Here is a 19617-nt window from a genome sequence, read left to right as displayed (position 1 = left end):
ACTAGAAAACAATGGCTTGGTTTTGGAGTATCCTTCCCCAAAAAGAGCTGCTTACCATAGCTAAAGAGTCTTCTCTCCTCACCAAGAGTAAAGTAGCCATTGGCAATTCCAGTGCAGTAGTTAACCCTTTTAGTGAATAAGGATTTTTCTACCTCTGAAAGAAGGAAATGTAAAACTGAGGCAGAAAGAGAGTTCCGAATCTTGACAGTAGAATGAAAGAATCAGTCGCTGGGCCGTTTTGTAATCCCAATTGACATAATTATTCATGTTAATATACAGTATATGTGGATGTGTATAGGTGTGGTGTGGTGCACTGCGTTTGAAAATTGTGGATGTTTTGTTTGATGATCTCTCTTGGCAATTTAATTCTGTTAGGGAGAATAAAAAGAGGAAACAACGGAAGGAAAATGGATATTAACTTTATTTTCGCTTTTCCCTCCTGCCTCACTGGGACTGAAGCATTAAGAATTTTATGGGGAATTATATTTATCTTTAAGGGGTCATTATTATTATTATTATTATTATTATTATTATTATTATTATTATTATTATTATTATCATTATTATTAAAAGCTTGTATTACTCTCTCTCACTCTCTCTCTCTCTCTCTCTCTCTCTCTCTCTCTCTCTCTCTCTCTCTCTCATATTAATCTTACACTCTCTCTTCCTCTCTCTCTTCTTAAAATGAACCCATTAATTCAGCCACCATTTTTTTCTTTTTTCTTCATGCATCTTCTTGTTTTTCATTACTCTTGAATGAATCCGGCAATTGATTGCCTTCACCATCGGCCTCTGCCTCAACAAAATCGAACAGAAGTTTCTGGTCGCCACTCTATTTCAGTAGAGCACAATTATAGATGATAGACTAAACTAGTAATGATATAACAATTCAATTTTATAACCTTGATTATAAATATAACCATTTACACCTAAAGTAGGATTGTGGTGACCTACGTGGTAACGTCCCTGAATGGTAATCACCGGACTGGGGTTCGAGTCCCGCTTAAACTCGTTAGTTCCTTTGGTCGGTGTAACCTCACCATTCTCGTGAGGTAAGGATGGAGTGTTTGGGGGAGGCTTTAGGTCTATCTGATAAGTCATCAGCAGCCATTGCCTGTCCTTTCTTGGTCCTAGCGTGGGTGGAGAGGGGGCTTGGGTGCTGATCATATATATATACATACATATATATATATATATATATATATATATATATATATATATATGCATATATATACATATATATATAAAATATATATATATATATATATATATATATATATATATATATATATATATATATATATATATATATATATGTATGTATGTATAGGGTCATTCTCTAGGGCACTTTCCTGCTTGATGGAGCCATATCACTGTCCCTTGCCTCTGCCATTCATGAGCGACCTTTAAACCTTTAAAGTATAGTATCACTAGTTAAACCTATTCAATACCAGATACAATATAACTGTTCAAATCTATTCAGTACTAAATACAATATAACCAGTTAAAACTATTGTAAGTATTATAAAGAGAAGGAAAAGGTATTAGTTCAGCACAGTAGGTGTGACGGAAATTCATATATTGTTATCAGTAACGTAAGTGTGCAAAAAGTTTTTGGTTTTCATTTTTATGATTTTTAATGTCCTTTGATAAATAAGTTTTATAATGACTAAAATATTATAGTGTTTGTGTTGCAGAATTATTATTCTTGTTTCATTAAGATTTTTTCCTTTACCATATTATCTGATTTTTACAGGAGTGATGACCTACAGAAGCTCAACCTGATTCACCAAGAATGGCGAGGAGACAAACCACGGCATCACTTCCAGTTAAACCGTTTTTCCTTCACATGCTCCCCAAGATGTCTTCTCTCTTCATTTACTTCTTCGTTGTCACAGTCGTCCACTCTTTGCCTCCACGGTCGACAGCAAAATCGTTCGCTGAAGTTGGGTTGCCTGATGGAGCGATCGACCGGAACTCGAATTTCGTCACCAACAGATCTACAACACTGGATTCATTTGAGTTTTCTCCTTCCGCAGTGGAACTGGTAACACAATCCTCAAATATTTCAGATAGGACAGATCACAAGCTCATCTCATCTGTGACGTTAGTGAATGACACTCATTCGCAAGTAATTAATTCATCAGAAGTAGGATCTGCTGTTAGTCCTGTAACAGGTGGAGACGTTCTGTTGATTAATGCTACAAAGGAAGTGATTTTCCCTAGCCCAGCAACAATTGAAGAAGTTCTCCAGTCCACTGCTACAGTAAGAGAGCCTTTCGTAAGTCCAACAACAAATGGAGAAGCTCTTCTAACCGCTGATCGAGAAGGAGAGTTATCCAATGGTTCAACGATAAATATAGAAGCTCTCCTGTCCACAGATAAAGAGAGAGAGCCTTCCCATATTTCATCAAATGGAGAGGCCCTTCACTCCACTACTGGAGTAAGAGAGCCTTCCCATAATTCAACAAATATAGAGGCTCCTCTGGCTACTGCTAGAGAGATAGAGCCTTCCCTCTCCCCATCAACAAGTAAAGATGCCCTATTGATCAACGACACATCTCTTTTGTCAGAAGATATTTCACATATTGTGAAATTTGTAAGAGAAAAAAATCATTCAAACAATGACTTTTCAGCTAATAATGAAACTAAAGCCTTTAGCACTAGACCTTCAACCAATGATTCCCTTTCTTTCGTTTCATCTCACACAGAAGAACACCCCCCTCAGATGACAAAACCACATGAACTGGAGAAAGGAATACTGGCATTAAATGAGGCCGTTGAAGAAAGGATTGAGACTAAATCCAAGCCAACTGTCATAGCTAAGAAGTGCTGTGGAAACAGTGAAATTTTACATGGTACTGATTGTGTTGCCAAAACAAATCCATCTCCATTTGATCCTCTGATAGGTAATAAGCAGGATTCAGACTCTGGTCCACACGGTTTTTCTTGGGAGACAATGATGTTGATCTGTCCAGAAAACTTTAAGTATAGAGAGATCAGCCTTCCTGACACGGGAGTGCCTTTGGGCGCAAACGGGGTACAAAGCTATTTGCAGTGGACCGATTTGTCAATGAGAAGGCAGACCTCGCAGTATTGTATAGATCAGAAACAAGATGGAGGTTACACAGCTTTGATGTGCATGGCAGATAAAGAGAAGGTAGGAAAAAAGAAATATGATGATGTTGCCAGTCTGTAGATTTACTTTTTGATATTCAGTTCTATAAAGTATTGGTACTTGTCATGCTTTTTTTCTTTCTTACTTTACAAAAGATGCTTAGTTACTAATCATTTTCTAAAGCATGTCATGCTTATGTATCTTAACTTCATATCTTATTATGTAATTTATATTGAGTAGTTTTTCCAGTATATACAATTGATTAGCCCTACCAACCACGAGCATTTTGTTATTTTTAAAGTGTTACACTTTTAACACACCAGTGATTATGTTACGTTGAAATTCACTTAATCTTTATGAACGTTTTGAGTACGATAAGATTATTTGAGTATATATTCTCAATTTAAGTGGTAACATGTTTTCAGAGATTCAGTAATAAGATATGAAAATACTATCAAGGTAAAGTAAATGGGTTAAATGGACGGTAGTACAACTCAAAGGGCTATATAGTTATCATCAGTAACTGATATTTTAAAACTGCATTGGGGTTTATGGAAGGCCATTCATTATTACTACTTTACTTAGAAGGGCGTTAAGTTTTGGTGTATATAGAAAATAATTTTATATGTGTATATATATATATATATATATATATATATATATATATATGTGTGTGTGTGTGTGTGTGTGTGTGTGTGTGTGTGTGTGTGTGTGTGTGTCTTATTGATAAGTGAAGGATCAAACCCCACCAGAGATATGTATTTTAAAGTGCATAGCAAATGCTGTAGTCCTTAAAATTACACAACTTTGAACTAGCACTCCTGTTTCCTAACTTATCACCATCCATTTCAGATATGCAATGAAGCCACGTGTATTAAGAAATGTTGCGGTCATGGAGAAGTTAAATCTCACACCACCTGCGTATCTGGAAGCCCGAATTCAAACCTTACCTTCTACAACTTAGCAGGGGACGTCTCTGACGCTCCTCCGGACCTTCAGTTGTTGCCACTGGTCCCAGACTGCCGTTACAAAACCACGTTAAAATTCGAAGGCAGTTATCATCTTCTCCTGAATAGCAAACTCAACTTGACTGGAAGTGAACAGATAATTGACAACGATATGTTTTGTGTTGATTATTACAAAGAGTGTAAGCTGTTTATATGTTAACTTGGGGCATTGAATGTTAATATTTTGAAACACATCAAATTCTGCCATTAATTTTTATAATCTTATTCCATCCATTTTTCCATCATCAAATGAAAATTACAAAAGTCATATATTTACCCATGTAGGTATAGTAAATATTATGACTTTCTTAATAGTTTGACCGTGATATACTCTCTCTCTCTCTCTCTCTCTCTCTCTCTCTCTCTCTCTCTCTCTCTCTCTCTCTCTTGAGAGCTTCCAGATAGATAGGCTATATCCTCTCAAATTAAATTTTGACTTTCATTACCTTCCTCCAGTAAATAAGTACTTCGTGATGTACTGCATCAGTCAGCCTTCTGCAGTCCAAGATTGGAAGCTCAAAATAGCCCCCATAGGGATGTTCATCTCCATCGCTTGTCTGGTGCTGCTGATTCTCTTCCACTTCTTCGCCAAGAAGCTCCTCAATGTCCAGGGCTACTGCTTCCTCTCCTACTCGACTTCGCTCCTACTGGCCTACATTGGGTTCTTCGTGAATTTCCAGTATGCGAAGCATATGGAGCATAAGCATTGCGTTTTCAATGGTAAGTCCTTACAAGCACAAGCTCTCTCTCTCTCTCTCTCTCTCTCTCTCTCTCTCTCTCTCTCTCTCTCTCTCTCTCTATGCAAACGCGGTGTTTTTAATGCTTCCATTTTCTAACCATTGTGAGCTTCGTTAATTTATTATTTCTTGAGTAGCATTTTATTATTGTCTCTTTCTTTCTTATTTACTACAACACGCAGACACAGTCACTTGCACACACACACACACACACACACACACACAGTCTAAGTGGGGATACACTAACGTGAGGAAAGGGTTTGTGTATTGCAATGTCAAATAAAGCTTTATTAGTCAGGGCCGCCCATATTAGGTTGGTTTGCTGTGAACGATTAGACGAAAATATCTCTCTCTCTCTCTCTCTCTCTCTCTCTCTCTCTCTCTCTCTCTCTCTCTCTCTCTCTCTCTCTCTCTCTCCAAGCCCCTCGTTGTCGATATGATTACCATTTTCATATTCTTGGTCTCATGTTCGTTCAAGGTAGTGGGAAACTTCACATATCAGAAACATTCTAATAATGTTTTGAAAAGCAAAATCTTAACACTGATAATGCTGTAAATGAATAAATATTTAGTGTGTTTGTGTGCTTAAAACTCAAAGGTACATATGTTGTTTAGACAAAAAAAAGTCACCTGGAAAAATGAAAACACTAATTCATTCTTGACCGGTTTTGTCTATTTTCAAGTCATCTTCTCGAGTAGTGATATGGAAATAAATGTTTTACAATATACATGATAAAGTAAAAATATGAAAAATTTGAAAAACATTTGGAGAACAAAAAAGGGGAGGAGGAGTTTTACAATATATATGTAATGTATATATATAAAGGTTGTGGAGCTCATATCACAAGGAGACTAAAGTATAAGTAGAATTCATTCTATTTTGTTGGCATATTTAAGTGTCTACCCTCCAACCTGTAAAAAACATTTTTAATTATTTTTTGTACTCTGATTAATTGCATCTAATTTATACTTTTTTCGTGCATATGACTGTACATATATATGCATATATATATGTATATATATATATATATATATATATATATATATATATATATATATATATATATATATTTAAATATATATATTTAAATATAATTTACATATATATATATATATATATATATATATATATATATATATATATATATATATATATATATATATATATATATATATATATATATATATATATATATATATATATATTAATTACATACAAAAGCAAGTGCAGGCAGATGCATATTCTCATGTATAAACACAATATATATGAATACAAGAACACTCAGAAATGCATGCATACTTATGCATACATATACACGTGCCCTCACATACATGTACTTTTATATATGTGTATAAATAAATAGTATATATATATATATATATATATATATATATATATATATATATATATATATATATATATATATATATATATATATATATATATATACAGTGATACCTCGGTAGTTGAACGACTCTAAATTCGAACAAATCGGAGTTCGACCAAAAAATTCGAGTAATTTTGCTGCGGTGTTCGAACAAAAAATCGGAACTCGAACAGCCGAACGCGTGGCCGAGTGAGATGAGCGGCCATCTCGGCTACTCTCGCTTGGTCGGGTAGCATCATTTCAAGAGAGAGCGTCAGTCCGACAACACATGTTGAGAATTTATTGTAATTTAGTGCGTTTTATTGTGTTTTTTAACCGATAATAATGGGCCCCAAGAAAGTTAATAATAAGGGGAAGGATAAGAGGAAAACAGTGATCAAGTTGAAGAAAGAAATTATTGCGAAATACAAGAATGCTGTACGAGTGTTTGATCTAGCCTTACAGTATGGCATGGCCAAGTCGACCATTTCGACCTTTTTGAAAAATAAGGAAGTGATAAAGAAAGCTAATGTTGCACAGGGAGTGACAGCAATTAGTACGCAAAGGCCACAAGTAATTGAGGAAATGGAAAAGTTGCTCCTTATATTTATTAAAGAAAAGCAGTTGGCCGGGGAAAGTATTAGTGAAGCTTTCATTTGCGAGAAAGCTCTTCATATTTATGAAGAATTTGTGAAGAAAAGTGCCAGTACTAGTGAAAGTGATATGTCATTTACTTTTAAAGCAAGCAGGGGCTGGTTCGAGAAATTCCGGAACAGAACTGGTATTCACCGTGTGACTAGGCATGGGGAGGCAGCCAGTTTGGATCAGGCAGAACCTGAAAAATACGTTGTTGAATTCGACCGATACATTAAGGAACAAAATTTGATCCCGCAGCAAGTCTTCAATTGCGATGAGACCGGGTTATTTTGGAAGGAAATGCCAGCCAATACCTACATTAATGATAATGTTATGTCTCACTTTAGAAGAATAGTGCAGAAGAGGAAGAAGCAGCTGACAATTGACATGTTTTTCATAAAAGAAAAGAGAGCTGCTACATCCCAGCCTGATTGCCCTCCAAAGAAGAGAAACAGAAGAGAAAAAAACCCTGAGGGAGATTTGCCCGACCTTTTACTGCAGAGAGAAAAAACCCCTGAAGGAGAACTACCCAGCCACATCATGGCAGGGAACTCTCCTTCCAAGCAGTAACATCCCCCTTCCATCCTCTCCACATCCATTCCTGTATGCCATCGAACCGCTGCTCAAAGGTATGTACAGTAAATGGTTTAAAATTGTTTTATATAGTTTTCCGACCAATTTCGTACACATTTAAATAATTTTTGTTGTTTAGGTACACGTTTTATTAATATTTTGGGCATTTTGGAGTGCTTAGGAACGTATAAAAATAAATACCATCATTTCTTATGGGAAAAAAGGTTTCGGTACTCGAACAAATCGGAGGTTGAACACTGATCCCGAACGGATTATGGTCGAGTACCAAGGTATCACTTATATATATATATATGTATATATATATATATATATATATATATATATATATATATATATATATATATATAGTATATACTGTATCATCATCAGCCGTTGCTAGTGTTTCTATCCCACTATATGCCAGAAAATTTTCTTAGCTCGTCAATCCATCGTCTTCTCTTCCTTCCCCTACTTCTTTTTGCAATCTCCAGGGACCGATTCTGTTATTCTTAATGCCCACCTATCATATGTCCTGCCCAAGTCTATTTCTTTTTCTTACATGTTGTCAGTTGATGTCTCACAGGATGTAGATACGAGCGAAGGTGCTCCCAGCCCCCTCGTCCCGTAGCAGGTGAAAATGAGAGTGGTGAGAGACTGGTAGATATGTGTGTTGAGCAAGAGATGGTGATAAGTAATAGCTTTTTCAAAAAGAAAGATAAAAATAAGTATACATGGGTAAGAGTGGCAAATGGAAGAGTATTAGAAAGGGCATGAATGGATTATGTGTTGATAACTAAAAGAATGTTTGGAAGATTGAAAGACGTGCATGTGTTTAGGGGTATGGCTAACGGTATGTCTGATCATTTTTTGGTGGAAGGAAAATTAGTTGTAGCAAAAGAGTGGGGGAATAGAGTAGGTGGATGTAAAAGGGAGCTAGTGAGGGTTGAAGAGCTAATAAAACTGCGGGTAAAAATTAAATGTCAGGAAAGGTTGAAAATGACATATGACGAAGTGAAAGTAAGAGGAGGAGTGGAAGTTAGTAAAAGAAAAATTTGTTGGGATTGCAAGTGATGTGTGTGGCAAGAAGGTTGTTGGAGGCAGCATGAGGAAGGGCAGTGAATGGTGGAATGAAGGAGTGAAGGTAAAAGTGGAAGAAAAAAAAAAAGGGCTTTTGAAGAATGGCTGCAGAATAATAGCGTAGAGAAGTATGAAAAATATAGAGAGAAAAATGTGGAAGTAAAGCGCAAGGCACGTGAGGCAAAGAGGGCAGCTGACCTGAGGTGGGGTCAGGGATTGGGTCATTCATATGAAGAGAATAAGAAGAAGTTTTGGAAAGAAGTGAAGAGAGTAAGGAAGGCTGGCTCAAGAATTGAAGAGACAGTGAAAGATGGAAATGGAAGGTTGTTAAAAGGAGAGGAGGCAAGGAAAAGATGGGTGGAATATTTTGAAAGTTTACTGAATGTTGAGGATAATAATGGGGCAGATATAATTGCTGTTGCAGGTGTTGAGGTGCCAGTGATGGGAGATGAGAATGAGAGAGAGATTACAATAGATGAAGTGAGGAGAGCACTAGATGAAACGAGAGTAGGAAAAGCATCTGGTATGGATGGTGTGAGAGCTGAGATGTTGAAAGAAGGGGGTATGACTGTACTTTGAATGGTTGGTGAGATTGTTTAATATGTGTTTTGTGTTGTCAATGGTACCAGTAGATTGGGTTTGTGCATGTATTGTACCACAATATAAGGGTAAGGGAGATGTGCATGAGTATTGTAATTCAAGAGGTATTAGTTTGTTAAGCGTAGTTGGAAAAGTGTATGGTAGAGTAATGATTAATAGAATCAATGATAAAACAGAGAATGCAATCTTAAAAATACAGGGTGGTTTTAGAAGAGGTAGGGGTTGTATGCATCAGATTTTTACAGTAAGGCAGATATACGAGAAATATTTAGCAAAGGGTAAGGAGGTGTATGTTGCGTTTATGGATCTGGAGAAAGCGTATGATAGAGTTGATAGGGAAGCAATGTGGAATGTGATGAGGTTATATAAAGTGGGTGGATGGTTGTTGCAAGCAGTGAAAAGTTTCTACAAAGGTAGTAAAGCATGTGTTAGGATAGGAAATGAAGTGAGTGATTGGTTTCCGGTGAGAGTGGGGCTGAGACAGGGATGTTTGATGTCACCGTGGTTGTTTAACTTGTATGTTGATGGAGTGGTGAGAGAGGTGAATACTCGAGTGCTTGGACGAGGATTAAAACTGGTAGATGAGAATGATCATGAATGGGAGGTAAATCAGTTGTTGTTTGCGGATGATACTGTACTGGTTGCAGACATGGAAGAGAAGCTTGGCCGATTAGTGTCAAAATTTGGAAGAGTGTGTGTGTGAGAGAAGGAAGTTGAGAGTTAATGTGGGTAAGAGTAAGGTTATGAGATGTACGAGAAGGGAAGGTGGTGCAAGGTTGAATGTCATGTTGAATGGAGAGTTACTTGAGGAGGTGGATCAGTTTAAGTACTTGGGGTCTGTTGTTGCAGCAAATGGTGGAGTGGAAGCAGATGTACGTCAGAGAGTGAATGAAGGTTGCAAAGTGTTGGGGGCAGTTAAGGGAGTAGTAAAAAATAGAGGGTTGGGCATGAATGTAAAAAGAGTTCTATATGAGAAAGTGATTGTACCAACTGTGATGTATGGATCGGAGTTGTGGGGAATGAAAGTGACGGAGAGACAGAAATTGAATGTGTTTGAGATGAAGTGTCTAAGGAGTATGGCTGGTGTATCTCATGTAGATAGGGTTAGGAACGAAGTGGTGAGAGTGAGAACGGGTGTAAGAAATGAGTTAGCAGCTAGAGTGGATATGAATGTGTTGAGGTGGTTTGGCCATGTTGAGAGAATGGAAAATGGCTGTCTGCTAAAGAAGGTGATGAATGCAAGAGTTGATAGGAGAAGTACAAGAGGAAGGCCAAGGTTTGGGTGGATGGATGGAGTGATAGGAGGATAGATGTGAGAGAGGCAAGAGAGCGTGCTAGAAATAGGAATGAATGGCGAGCGATTGTGACGCAGTTCCGGTAGGCCCTGCTGCTGCCTCCGATGCCTTAGATGACCGCGGAGGTAGCAGCAGTAGGGGACTCAGCATTATGAAGCTTCATCTGTGGTGGATAATGTGGGAGGGTGGGCTGTGGCACCCTAGCAGTACCAGCAGAACTCGGTTGAGTCCCTTGTTAGCTGGAGGAACTTAGAGAGTAGAGGTCCCCCTTTTTTTTTTTTTTTTCATTTGTTAATGTCAGCTACCCCCCAAAATTGGGGGAAGTGCCTTGGTATATGTATGTATGTACATGTTGTCAGGACATCCTCATCCTTTAGTTTGCCCTCGTATCAATGTTGCTCTTTTTTGTCTCTTAGTTTTATTCCCATCATTATTCCATAGGTCTTTATATCTACTGTATACAAATATGTATATATATGTTTTTTGAATCGATATGTTTATACATGCATTTGCACGACAAAATATAAGTAGTTAGTAGGTTGTCCAAGATGCCAGCCACCCATTGAGATACTACCGCTAGAGAGTTATGGGGTCCTTTGACTGGCCAGACAGTACAACATTGGATCCTTCTCTCTGGTTACGGTTCATTTTCTCTTTGCCTACACATATATGAATATTCTGGCCTATTCTTTGCAGATTCTCCTCTGTCCTCATACACCTGACAACACTGAGATTACCAAACAATTCTTCTTCACCCAAGAGGTTAACTACTGCACTGTAATTGTTCAGTGGCTACTTTCCTCTTGGTATGGGTAGAAGAGACTCTTTAGCTATGGTAAGCAGCTCTTCTAGGAGAAGGACAGTCCAAAATAAAACCATTGTTCTCTAGCCTCGGTAGTGCCATAACCCCTGTACAATGGTCTTCCACTGATTTGGGTTGCAGTTCTCTTGCTTGAGGGTACACTCGGGCACACTGTTCTATCTAGTTTCCTTTCCTCTTGTTTTGTTAAAGTTTTTATAGTTTATAAAGGAAATATTTATTTTGATGTTACTGTTCTTGAAATATTTTAACTTTTCCTTTTATTCCTTACCTCACTGGGCTATTTTCCCCGTTGGGGCCCCTGGACTTATAGCATCCTGCTTTTCCAACTAGGTTTGTAGCTTAGCAAGTAATAATAATAATAATAATAATAATAATAATAATGATGATAATAATAATAATAATTTTATATAACATATACATGCTTATATATGTAAAACACAAAGGAAAGGTACTTTGAAAATCATAACTTGTTTTTTCATAGACAAGACATTTTAGACTAATGCCACAAATATGTCTAAATCATGATCGTGTATAATATTTTGAATAAATAGCATGTATCACCGACATCAGGCCTAATATAAAAAATCATAATTTATTTTGAGATGAATGCATCAAGTTTATACAGTCTGTGATTGAAATTTGGGTTATTATTAAAACTCTATTAAATCTTTGTCAAACAAGTAACTAGAAAGAACCAATTTCATTGAGGAAGTCTTGCTTTCGCTATCACTTGTCTTCTTTTATTTCTTAATATTTTTCTTTCCATACATATGTAACTATGTGGCTCTATGCTACACATTACAAGTGATTGCAGTATTTAACATAATTTCAACAGATGCATACACCCATCTATTGATATAAGTGAAGAAAGAAATGAGGAACAAAAATGAAGAGGATAAATGAGCGTTGATTGGTGATCTTAAAGAGAAGCTTCGAAGACTGGTGAAAATTTTTAAAATAGAAATATTTTTTCTATCCATCACAGAAGGATGAATGTCAAAGATAATTTTATTAAATGTAATTGATCTTTATAGTAATTTTGACATGAAATTTGTTTCTTTTGCAGGACTCTTCAGTCAGTTTACACTTCACGCTGCATTCTTCTGGCTCAGTGTCATGTCCTTTGATATCTGGAGAGTGATCAGGTAGGAACATATTACGTTCTTGCACATACGTAACACACGTATAAAAAAATACATACATACGCACATGCATGCATACACATGTGAATACACACATACAATGTGGTGAAAGTATTTGCTTATCGCCATGATCAGGAAAGCTGTACTAGTCAGGGCCACCCATACTAAATTGGTTTTCTGTGAACAATAAGACGAAAATCTCTTACCATAACCACTCCGCGGCGATGAAAATTGCCCAAACACCAGACATGATGAGGACTTTGTCCTGCAGTAGACTAGAAACGGCTTCACTTGTGATATATATATATATATATATATATATATATATATGTATATATATATATATATATATATATATATATATATATATATATATATATATATATATGTGTGTGTGTGTGTGTGTGTGTGTGTGTGTGTGTGTGTGTGTGTATGTGCATTTGTGTAATATAGGTGTATACGCATCACCCATGGTTCGATGGCAGTACTTTGATCTAGTAATAGTATGGTTCGTGATTAGCCCTCAGCAAAACCTAACTTCAATTGACCTAGCTATGGATGAGTGCCAGCATCGGCTAAAGGACCAAAGAAAGGGTATGCGACGAGCAGCACCACTTCTACCCCAAAACACCCTAACCTCCTCCCAAGGGGAGAAGGATCATACCCTAGAAATACCCTGAGTCATTTTCCAGATATGAACGTTGCCTTCCATATTTAATCCAGGAAGAGAATAGTATGTTTAACCTTTTATTTCATTTAATTGACTCTCAAGTTATTCCAACAGATCCACCGTAAAATGTATTCCTCTGACGGGCATCCTGGAGAAGGACATGCAAAAATTCCTGCTGTATTCCGCCTACGCCTTCGGCTGTCCCCTTATCATCGTTGTGGTGACCTTCTGCATGCAGTCGCTTTCTCCCGAGGCTTCTGCTGGGTTGATCGTTCCAGGATTTGGAGAGGAGTCTTGCTGGTTCGCAGGTAAATGGATTATATATATATATATATATATATATATATATATATATATATATATATATATATATATATATATACATATGTATATATATATATATATATATATATATATATATATATATATATATATATATATATATAGATTGATAGATACATATAAGCATATATGCTATAAGTTATATATACAGTAAATGTATGCAAATATTCATGTATAAACACATTATTATTATTATTATTATTATTATTATTATTATTATTATTATTATTATTATTATTATTATTATTATTATTATTATTATTATTATTACTTCCTAGGCTACAGCCCTAGTTGGAAAAGCAGGATGCTATAAGCCCAGTGGCTCCAACCGGGATAATATCCCAGTGACGAAAGGAAACGAGGGAAAATTAGATATTTTAAGAACAGTAATAATATTAAAATAATTATTTCCCATATAAACTATAAACTACAAAACAAAAGGAGAAATAAGATAGAATATAAAATGTACGTATGTATATATATATCTATGTATGTGTACGTATATATATATATATATATATATATATATATATATATATATATATATATATATATATATATATATATATATATATATATATATAGTATAATGCAAAATGTACATTTTACATTTTTATCAGGAACTCGAGACAAATCTTTTTACTTAAACTTAATTTTTTACATTATATAAATTTATTGACTTTGTCAAGAATTGCACTTGATTGCCTTAATGTATTTACTTAGTATTTACTTGACCTTCTGTAATTGCGATGCAAATCCATCTTGTTTTGTCATGATTTTTACTTCAAGCATCCACTAATAATTGTAATATTCTAATAATACCTATTTTCACCATTAGTAAATAGAAGATGCATTTTCTGTGAAATAGCACATCACATTACTAGGACAATCCTTACCGCTATTTAAAGCATACTGCATCATAAACTTTTCCTCTTTCTCTTTCATTAAAGATTTACAAAATTAAATCCCACGTGTTTCTACGGAATAAAATTCCCACATGATCTAAAGAATATTATGTAGCTGGAGTATGGAATCACTGTTTGTTTCTGTATATTAGAATAACCATATTTTCTGAATGAGATTCTTTACGTTTTAGGATGAAATCATTCCCATCATTTTGTCTCATAAAATGTAATCATTTATTAATTGATTGGTTAAAATATCATCAGAGCTATGACATCCCCTTGGCTCCACCAGGAATTACTTGATTGATTGGAAGCGTAAATATACAGAGATGTTTTATTTTAATATACCTTAAAAACACCATCTAATTAAAAGAAATATTTAATATGGCTTCGCTGAATTTTCCATTGTCAAACCTTGACGCTTTTTATCCAATGTTAGATATACAGAGAATTTTCATTTTATACCTTAAAAACACCATCTAAACAAAATAATTCTGTTATGATTTCGCTGAATTTCCCATCACCAAAACCTTGACACTTTTTTTTTAATATAAATATACAAATTTTTTTTCAAATTTCAAATTCATGCTATATTAAATGAAAACACCATCTAATTTATTTATATATATATATATATATATATATATATATATATATATATATATATATATATATATATATATATATATATATATACACACACACAAGTTTCGCTGAATTATTCATCACAAAATCTTGACACATTTTTTCCAATATCAATATATATATTTTTTTTTTTTTTATTTCAATGTCCATTAAAAGCTTCATTTAAGCAATACCTAATTATCCATCACCAAACCTTGACATTTTTTTTCTTCCCTTTGTCAGATGAAAAGGCCCAATTCCTCTACTTTTACCTGGTCATAGCAACGCTGAACGCGGCCAGTCTCTGTATGCTGGGTCACGTGATCCTCTTGCTGAGCCAAGCCGAGTCGGGCGATTCCTGCATCCTTCAGAAGAACAAGGCTAGAAAGCATCTAGCACTGTAAGTGGCTTCCTTTGCTTTTATATCAGATGTCTTGGTGTTTTAGGTCAATTTTTAATAGTTTGATTAAATGTGATAAAGGTTAAGTGGTGAGGACTGAAGAGCAATTTTAAAACAGACCTTTGAAACCTGAAAAAATGGTTCCTCTACTGTAGGTCAGAGTAGAAAGTTTAGTTTAAAATTGATATGAGAAAAAGAATAATGACGATTAGAAATTATTCTCAAACCTGAATAAAATGCAAAAATAAAGAAATGAGCAGTGAGAATAACTTCAAAATTATTCCGAAACTCAATTAAATTTAAAAAATAAAGAAATTATTAAATTTTTAGAACGAATTAAAAGCCTTAAAAAAGCTAACAAAGGAAAACGGGTGACAAATTATTAAGTTTAATAATGAAAGTCAATTATTCGATGCCAAGAGGAAAATAGAAATGTACTATGGCAGAATTATTATATTTATTTGTTTTTTAAACTTGGCTTACATAAAGATATCAATATCTAGTAGATTTAAAAAGAGAAGAATTGGGAAATATTTTGTGTTATCATGAGTCATTATTGTTTTTAATATCATTATTATTATTTATCAGAGTTCAAAAGATTTTTCTCTAAATACAATAATCAAATTCATTTAAATGATAACGTAAAATCAATAAACACTGTTATGCTTTATTCCCTAACTAAGTAAAAATTACAATTTATTTACATATGAAAATATGAAAAAAAAAAAAAATAGAACAAAAGACTTGAATGAAAAAATTAAAAACAAATTCCTGATCTGTTCCAGGTTTCGTCAAAGGTTAAGTATCTTTGCCATGATGGCCATCTGCTGGTTCACAGAAGTACTTTCTCTGAAGATCCCTCCCAAGGATGCATGGTAAGGTCGCACCATATTTCCAAAAACGCTGTCATATATAGCCTATATATATATATATATATATATATATATATATATATATATATATATATATATATATATATATATATATATATATATATAAACACACACACACACACACACATATATATATATATATATATATATATATATATATATATATATATATATATATATATATATATATATATATATATATATATATATATATATATATATATATATATATATACTGTACATGTATATACAGTATATGAATATATGTATATAAACACATATGAATGTATATATATATATATATATATATATATATATATATATATATATATATATATATATATATATATATATATATATATATATATATATATATATTATATATATATATATATATATATATATATATATATATATATATATATATATCCCACCCTATGCCTGTTTTCTCAAATGGGGGTGACTAGTCAAGCGATTCTTGCAAACCGTTTCTTCGTTTCCATTATATTCAACATTGACAAATTACTTCCAATAATTTCTTCACACGCTCCATTATATACTTCTACAAACAATCATCTTCTCTTTCAAATAATCTATGAGTTGTATTCATATAAATCCTGAAATAATTTTGTGAAAATGTAGTACATGAGGAAACTGAATGTTTACTTTGTATCTATTCTGTTTAAAGCAGATTTACTGAACCTGATTAAAGCATCCGAAACTCATCATGACGGATGTCTAATCTCTGCTTTGTTAAACAATTGTCCCAAACTATTTGATATAAATCAATTCCAATAAAAAGCATAATTAATTACCATCCAATCTCATTTTGTATTCCCTTTCATTCATGCATCACCTTCTCCATGTAAAGTAAAACACGTAGTTCTTTTTCGCGAATTCGTATCATCGGTCTGGGGTTTCTCATGTTTAATCCCTCACATAGTGTGTAACTCCCGGTTTCAAAGGATATTCAAATTGCATCTCTGAAATTACAAGAGTATATAAAATTTATGGGTGGATTATGACGAGATGTTCTTTGAATATCATCGGGGTACTTGAAATCATGAATAACATATGAAGTATACGATGCATACATATGCAGTACAATTAATCTAAGTCCTAAACACGCATCTTACGAAGCCATAAATACTTGCAGGGTGGTCACTGATATCCTAAACACTCTCCAAGGAGTCATCGTGTTCATCATCTTCATGGCAAGCAAACAGAAAAGGCAGCTAGTGCAAGCGGGTATGAAAAAGATATTCAGAAGGACTCTTCAGAAACTCAACAGCATCATGACTGAGGGATCTGATGTGGCAGATACTCCGGAGACCTCCAAAGACACCACAGGCAGCACAGAGCAGTCAGCCAAGGAAATGGCAAGTATACCAGAGGGGACTCAACACTCCGGTTCTAACCGGAATAACCCTTCGCTTCTGGAAGCTCAAGAAAATAGCTCAGCCTATGGGCCCAGCAGTGGCGTAGTTAATGTTGGTTACCAGCATGACGAGGAGACGACAGGTGTCGATGGGCCTAATAATATGAAAGAAAAAGATACCAATGTGTAGAACTTAAAGCCTTTCATAGACATGCCCAGGTTTCTTTTTTCTAAGTGCTGTTGCGTTTTGTGCCAAAGTAGAGACTCCTTAGTGAAGATTATTACAAGATCCCAGGTGCACTATAAATAGAAACGTCAAGGGAAAATAAGTAAGTGGTTGAATAAGTTCATAGATATGCCCATTTTTGTTTTAAGTGCTTTTGATATCGTGCCAAATTGAAACTCCTTGGTAGAGTGTAATACAAGATCCCAGATGTAGAATGTAGATGCAGAAATTTAGACGTCAAGGAGAAAATAATTAAGCGGTTAAGTAATGAATTTTGATATCCATGAAGTATTAACCAACCTATGTCTACATCCTCATGGTGATAGTGACACTTAAAATGTGCTAAAAATATGATTGAAAAGGGCGTTGAAAACATATCTCTAGATCTTACCTAAGTGGTATATTTTGTAATGTGATAGAATGTTAGCTTATTTTCCATCAAATCGAAAAGACTTTTTAAATATCAATTTCGATTTCTCTCACATATTTTGACAAAGATATCATAGTAGTTGTTTACAATACCACACTCTCCATTTACTCCAAAATAATGCAATCCTGCAGTTCTCATCTTCTTGCACAGTAACTAGATGGTATTTGAATTCTGGAAAAGCAATAATTAGCAAGATATGTTGAGGAAGGGGAAGGGGTTATAAAAAGAATATAGTTCGGTTTCCTCACTAAACGACTTGGAACTGACATGTCAACATAGTCAACCAAACAGAATTCGTGATGCCAGCGTACATAAACAGAAGTTCGTGATGCCAGCGTACATTTGATATACTGTATATTCAAAATATACTTAATTAAAAATGGATTAATTACTCAAAAGTGTCCATAAAATATGCAATTTACAATTATTGACACTTTTGAGTAATAACTCGATGTTTAATTTAGTATATTTTGAATATACAGTATATCAAATGTACGCTGGCAACACGAATTCTGTTTGGTTGACTATGTTGACATGTCAGTTCCAAGTCGTTTAGTGAGGAAACCGATCTATTTTCTTTTTATAACCCCTTCCCCCTTCCTCAACATTTCTTGCTAATTATTACTTTCCCAGAATTTGAATACCCACCTAATTACTGTGCAAGAAGATGAGAGCTGCAGGATTGGATTATTTTGGAGTAAATGGAGAGTGTGGTGTTGTAAACAATTACTATGATATCTTTGTCAAAATATGTGAGAGAAATCGAAATTGATATTTAAAAAGTCTTTTCGATTTGATGGAAAATAAGCTAACATTCTATCACATTACAAAATATACCACTTAGGTAAGATCTAGAGATATGTTTTCAACGCCCTTTTCAATCATATTTTTAGCACATCATTTATAAATACTCAAATATTATATCTACTGATAATATTTTACATCTTCAGAATCAGAAAAAGTAAGACATCTTTCATGCCCAGTGATTTAGAAGTTTGGGCACAGATTCGTGAATTAGAGCTGTTTCCCCTTGAGCATATGGTCATTAAAAATTAATCCTAAAAGCTGTGGAAGTAGACCGTGAAGGGTCAGTGCCCTTGTATGTCGTAAAGGAAGGATCTTTCATATGATACACTGCCACAAGGATCACGTTACTAAATGTAGTGCAAGAGCCAGCAGGAAGTAATGAAACTCATTAGTATATGACGCTTTCGTGTGCATTATATAAACTTCTTCAGGGTGCAGTGCAAGTTACCAACCATTTCCTGGTCCGTGTGATCGAACCAAGAAATACGTGTCTATCTTTTTTTTTTCCATAACCGAGGTTAATATTTGCTTCAGATAAAGCTGACTTTTCCCCAGTATTGGTAATGT

At 34.5% G+C, this 19617-nt stretch overlaps 1 protein-coding gene across 1 annotated transcript in view; it reads left to right on the top strand.

Moving 5' to 3' along the window:
- The window catches only part of LOC137622913 (probable G-protein coupled receptor Mth-like 1), a 29370-nt gene extending 11044 nt beyond the window's left edge, over positions 1-18326 (top strand). Inside the window, exons 2-9 of the mRNA XM_068353474.1 lie at positions 1757-3160; positions 3971-4265; positions 4582-4845; positions 12300-12378; positions 13160-13353; positions 15160-15316; positions 16102-16191; positions 17366-18326. Coding sequence (XP_068209575.1) covers positions 1796-3160; positions 3971-4265; positions 4582-4845; positions 12300-12378; positions 13160-13353; positions 15160-15316; positions 16102-16191; positions 17366-17777 — 2856 coding nt within the window. The 5' untranslated portion in view covers positions 1757-1795 and the 3' untranslated portion in view covers positions 17778-18326. The remainder of the gene's footprint in view (positions 1-1756; positions 3161-3970; positions 4266-4581; positions 4846-12299; positions 12379-13159; positions 13354-15159; positions 15317-16101; positions 16192-17365) is intronic.
- Positions 18327-19617: the final 1291 nt, after the last annotated feature.

Source organism: Palaemon carinicauda, chromosome 30 (assembly GCF_036898095.1).
Source record: "Palaemon carinicauda isolate YSFRI2023 chromosome 30, ASM3689809v2, whole genome shotgun sequence".
Lineage (NCBI taxonomy): Eukaryota > Metazoa > Arthropoda > Malacostraca > Decapoda > Palaemonidae > Palaemon > Palaemon carinicauda.
The sequence above is the reverse complement of the archived record's forward strand: the minus strand, read 5'-3'. Positions and strand labels throughout refer to the sequence as shown.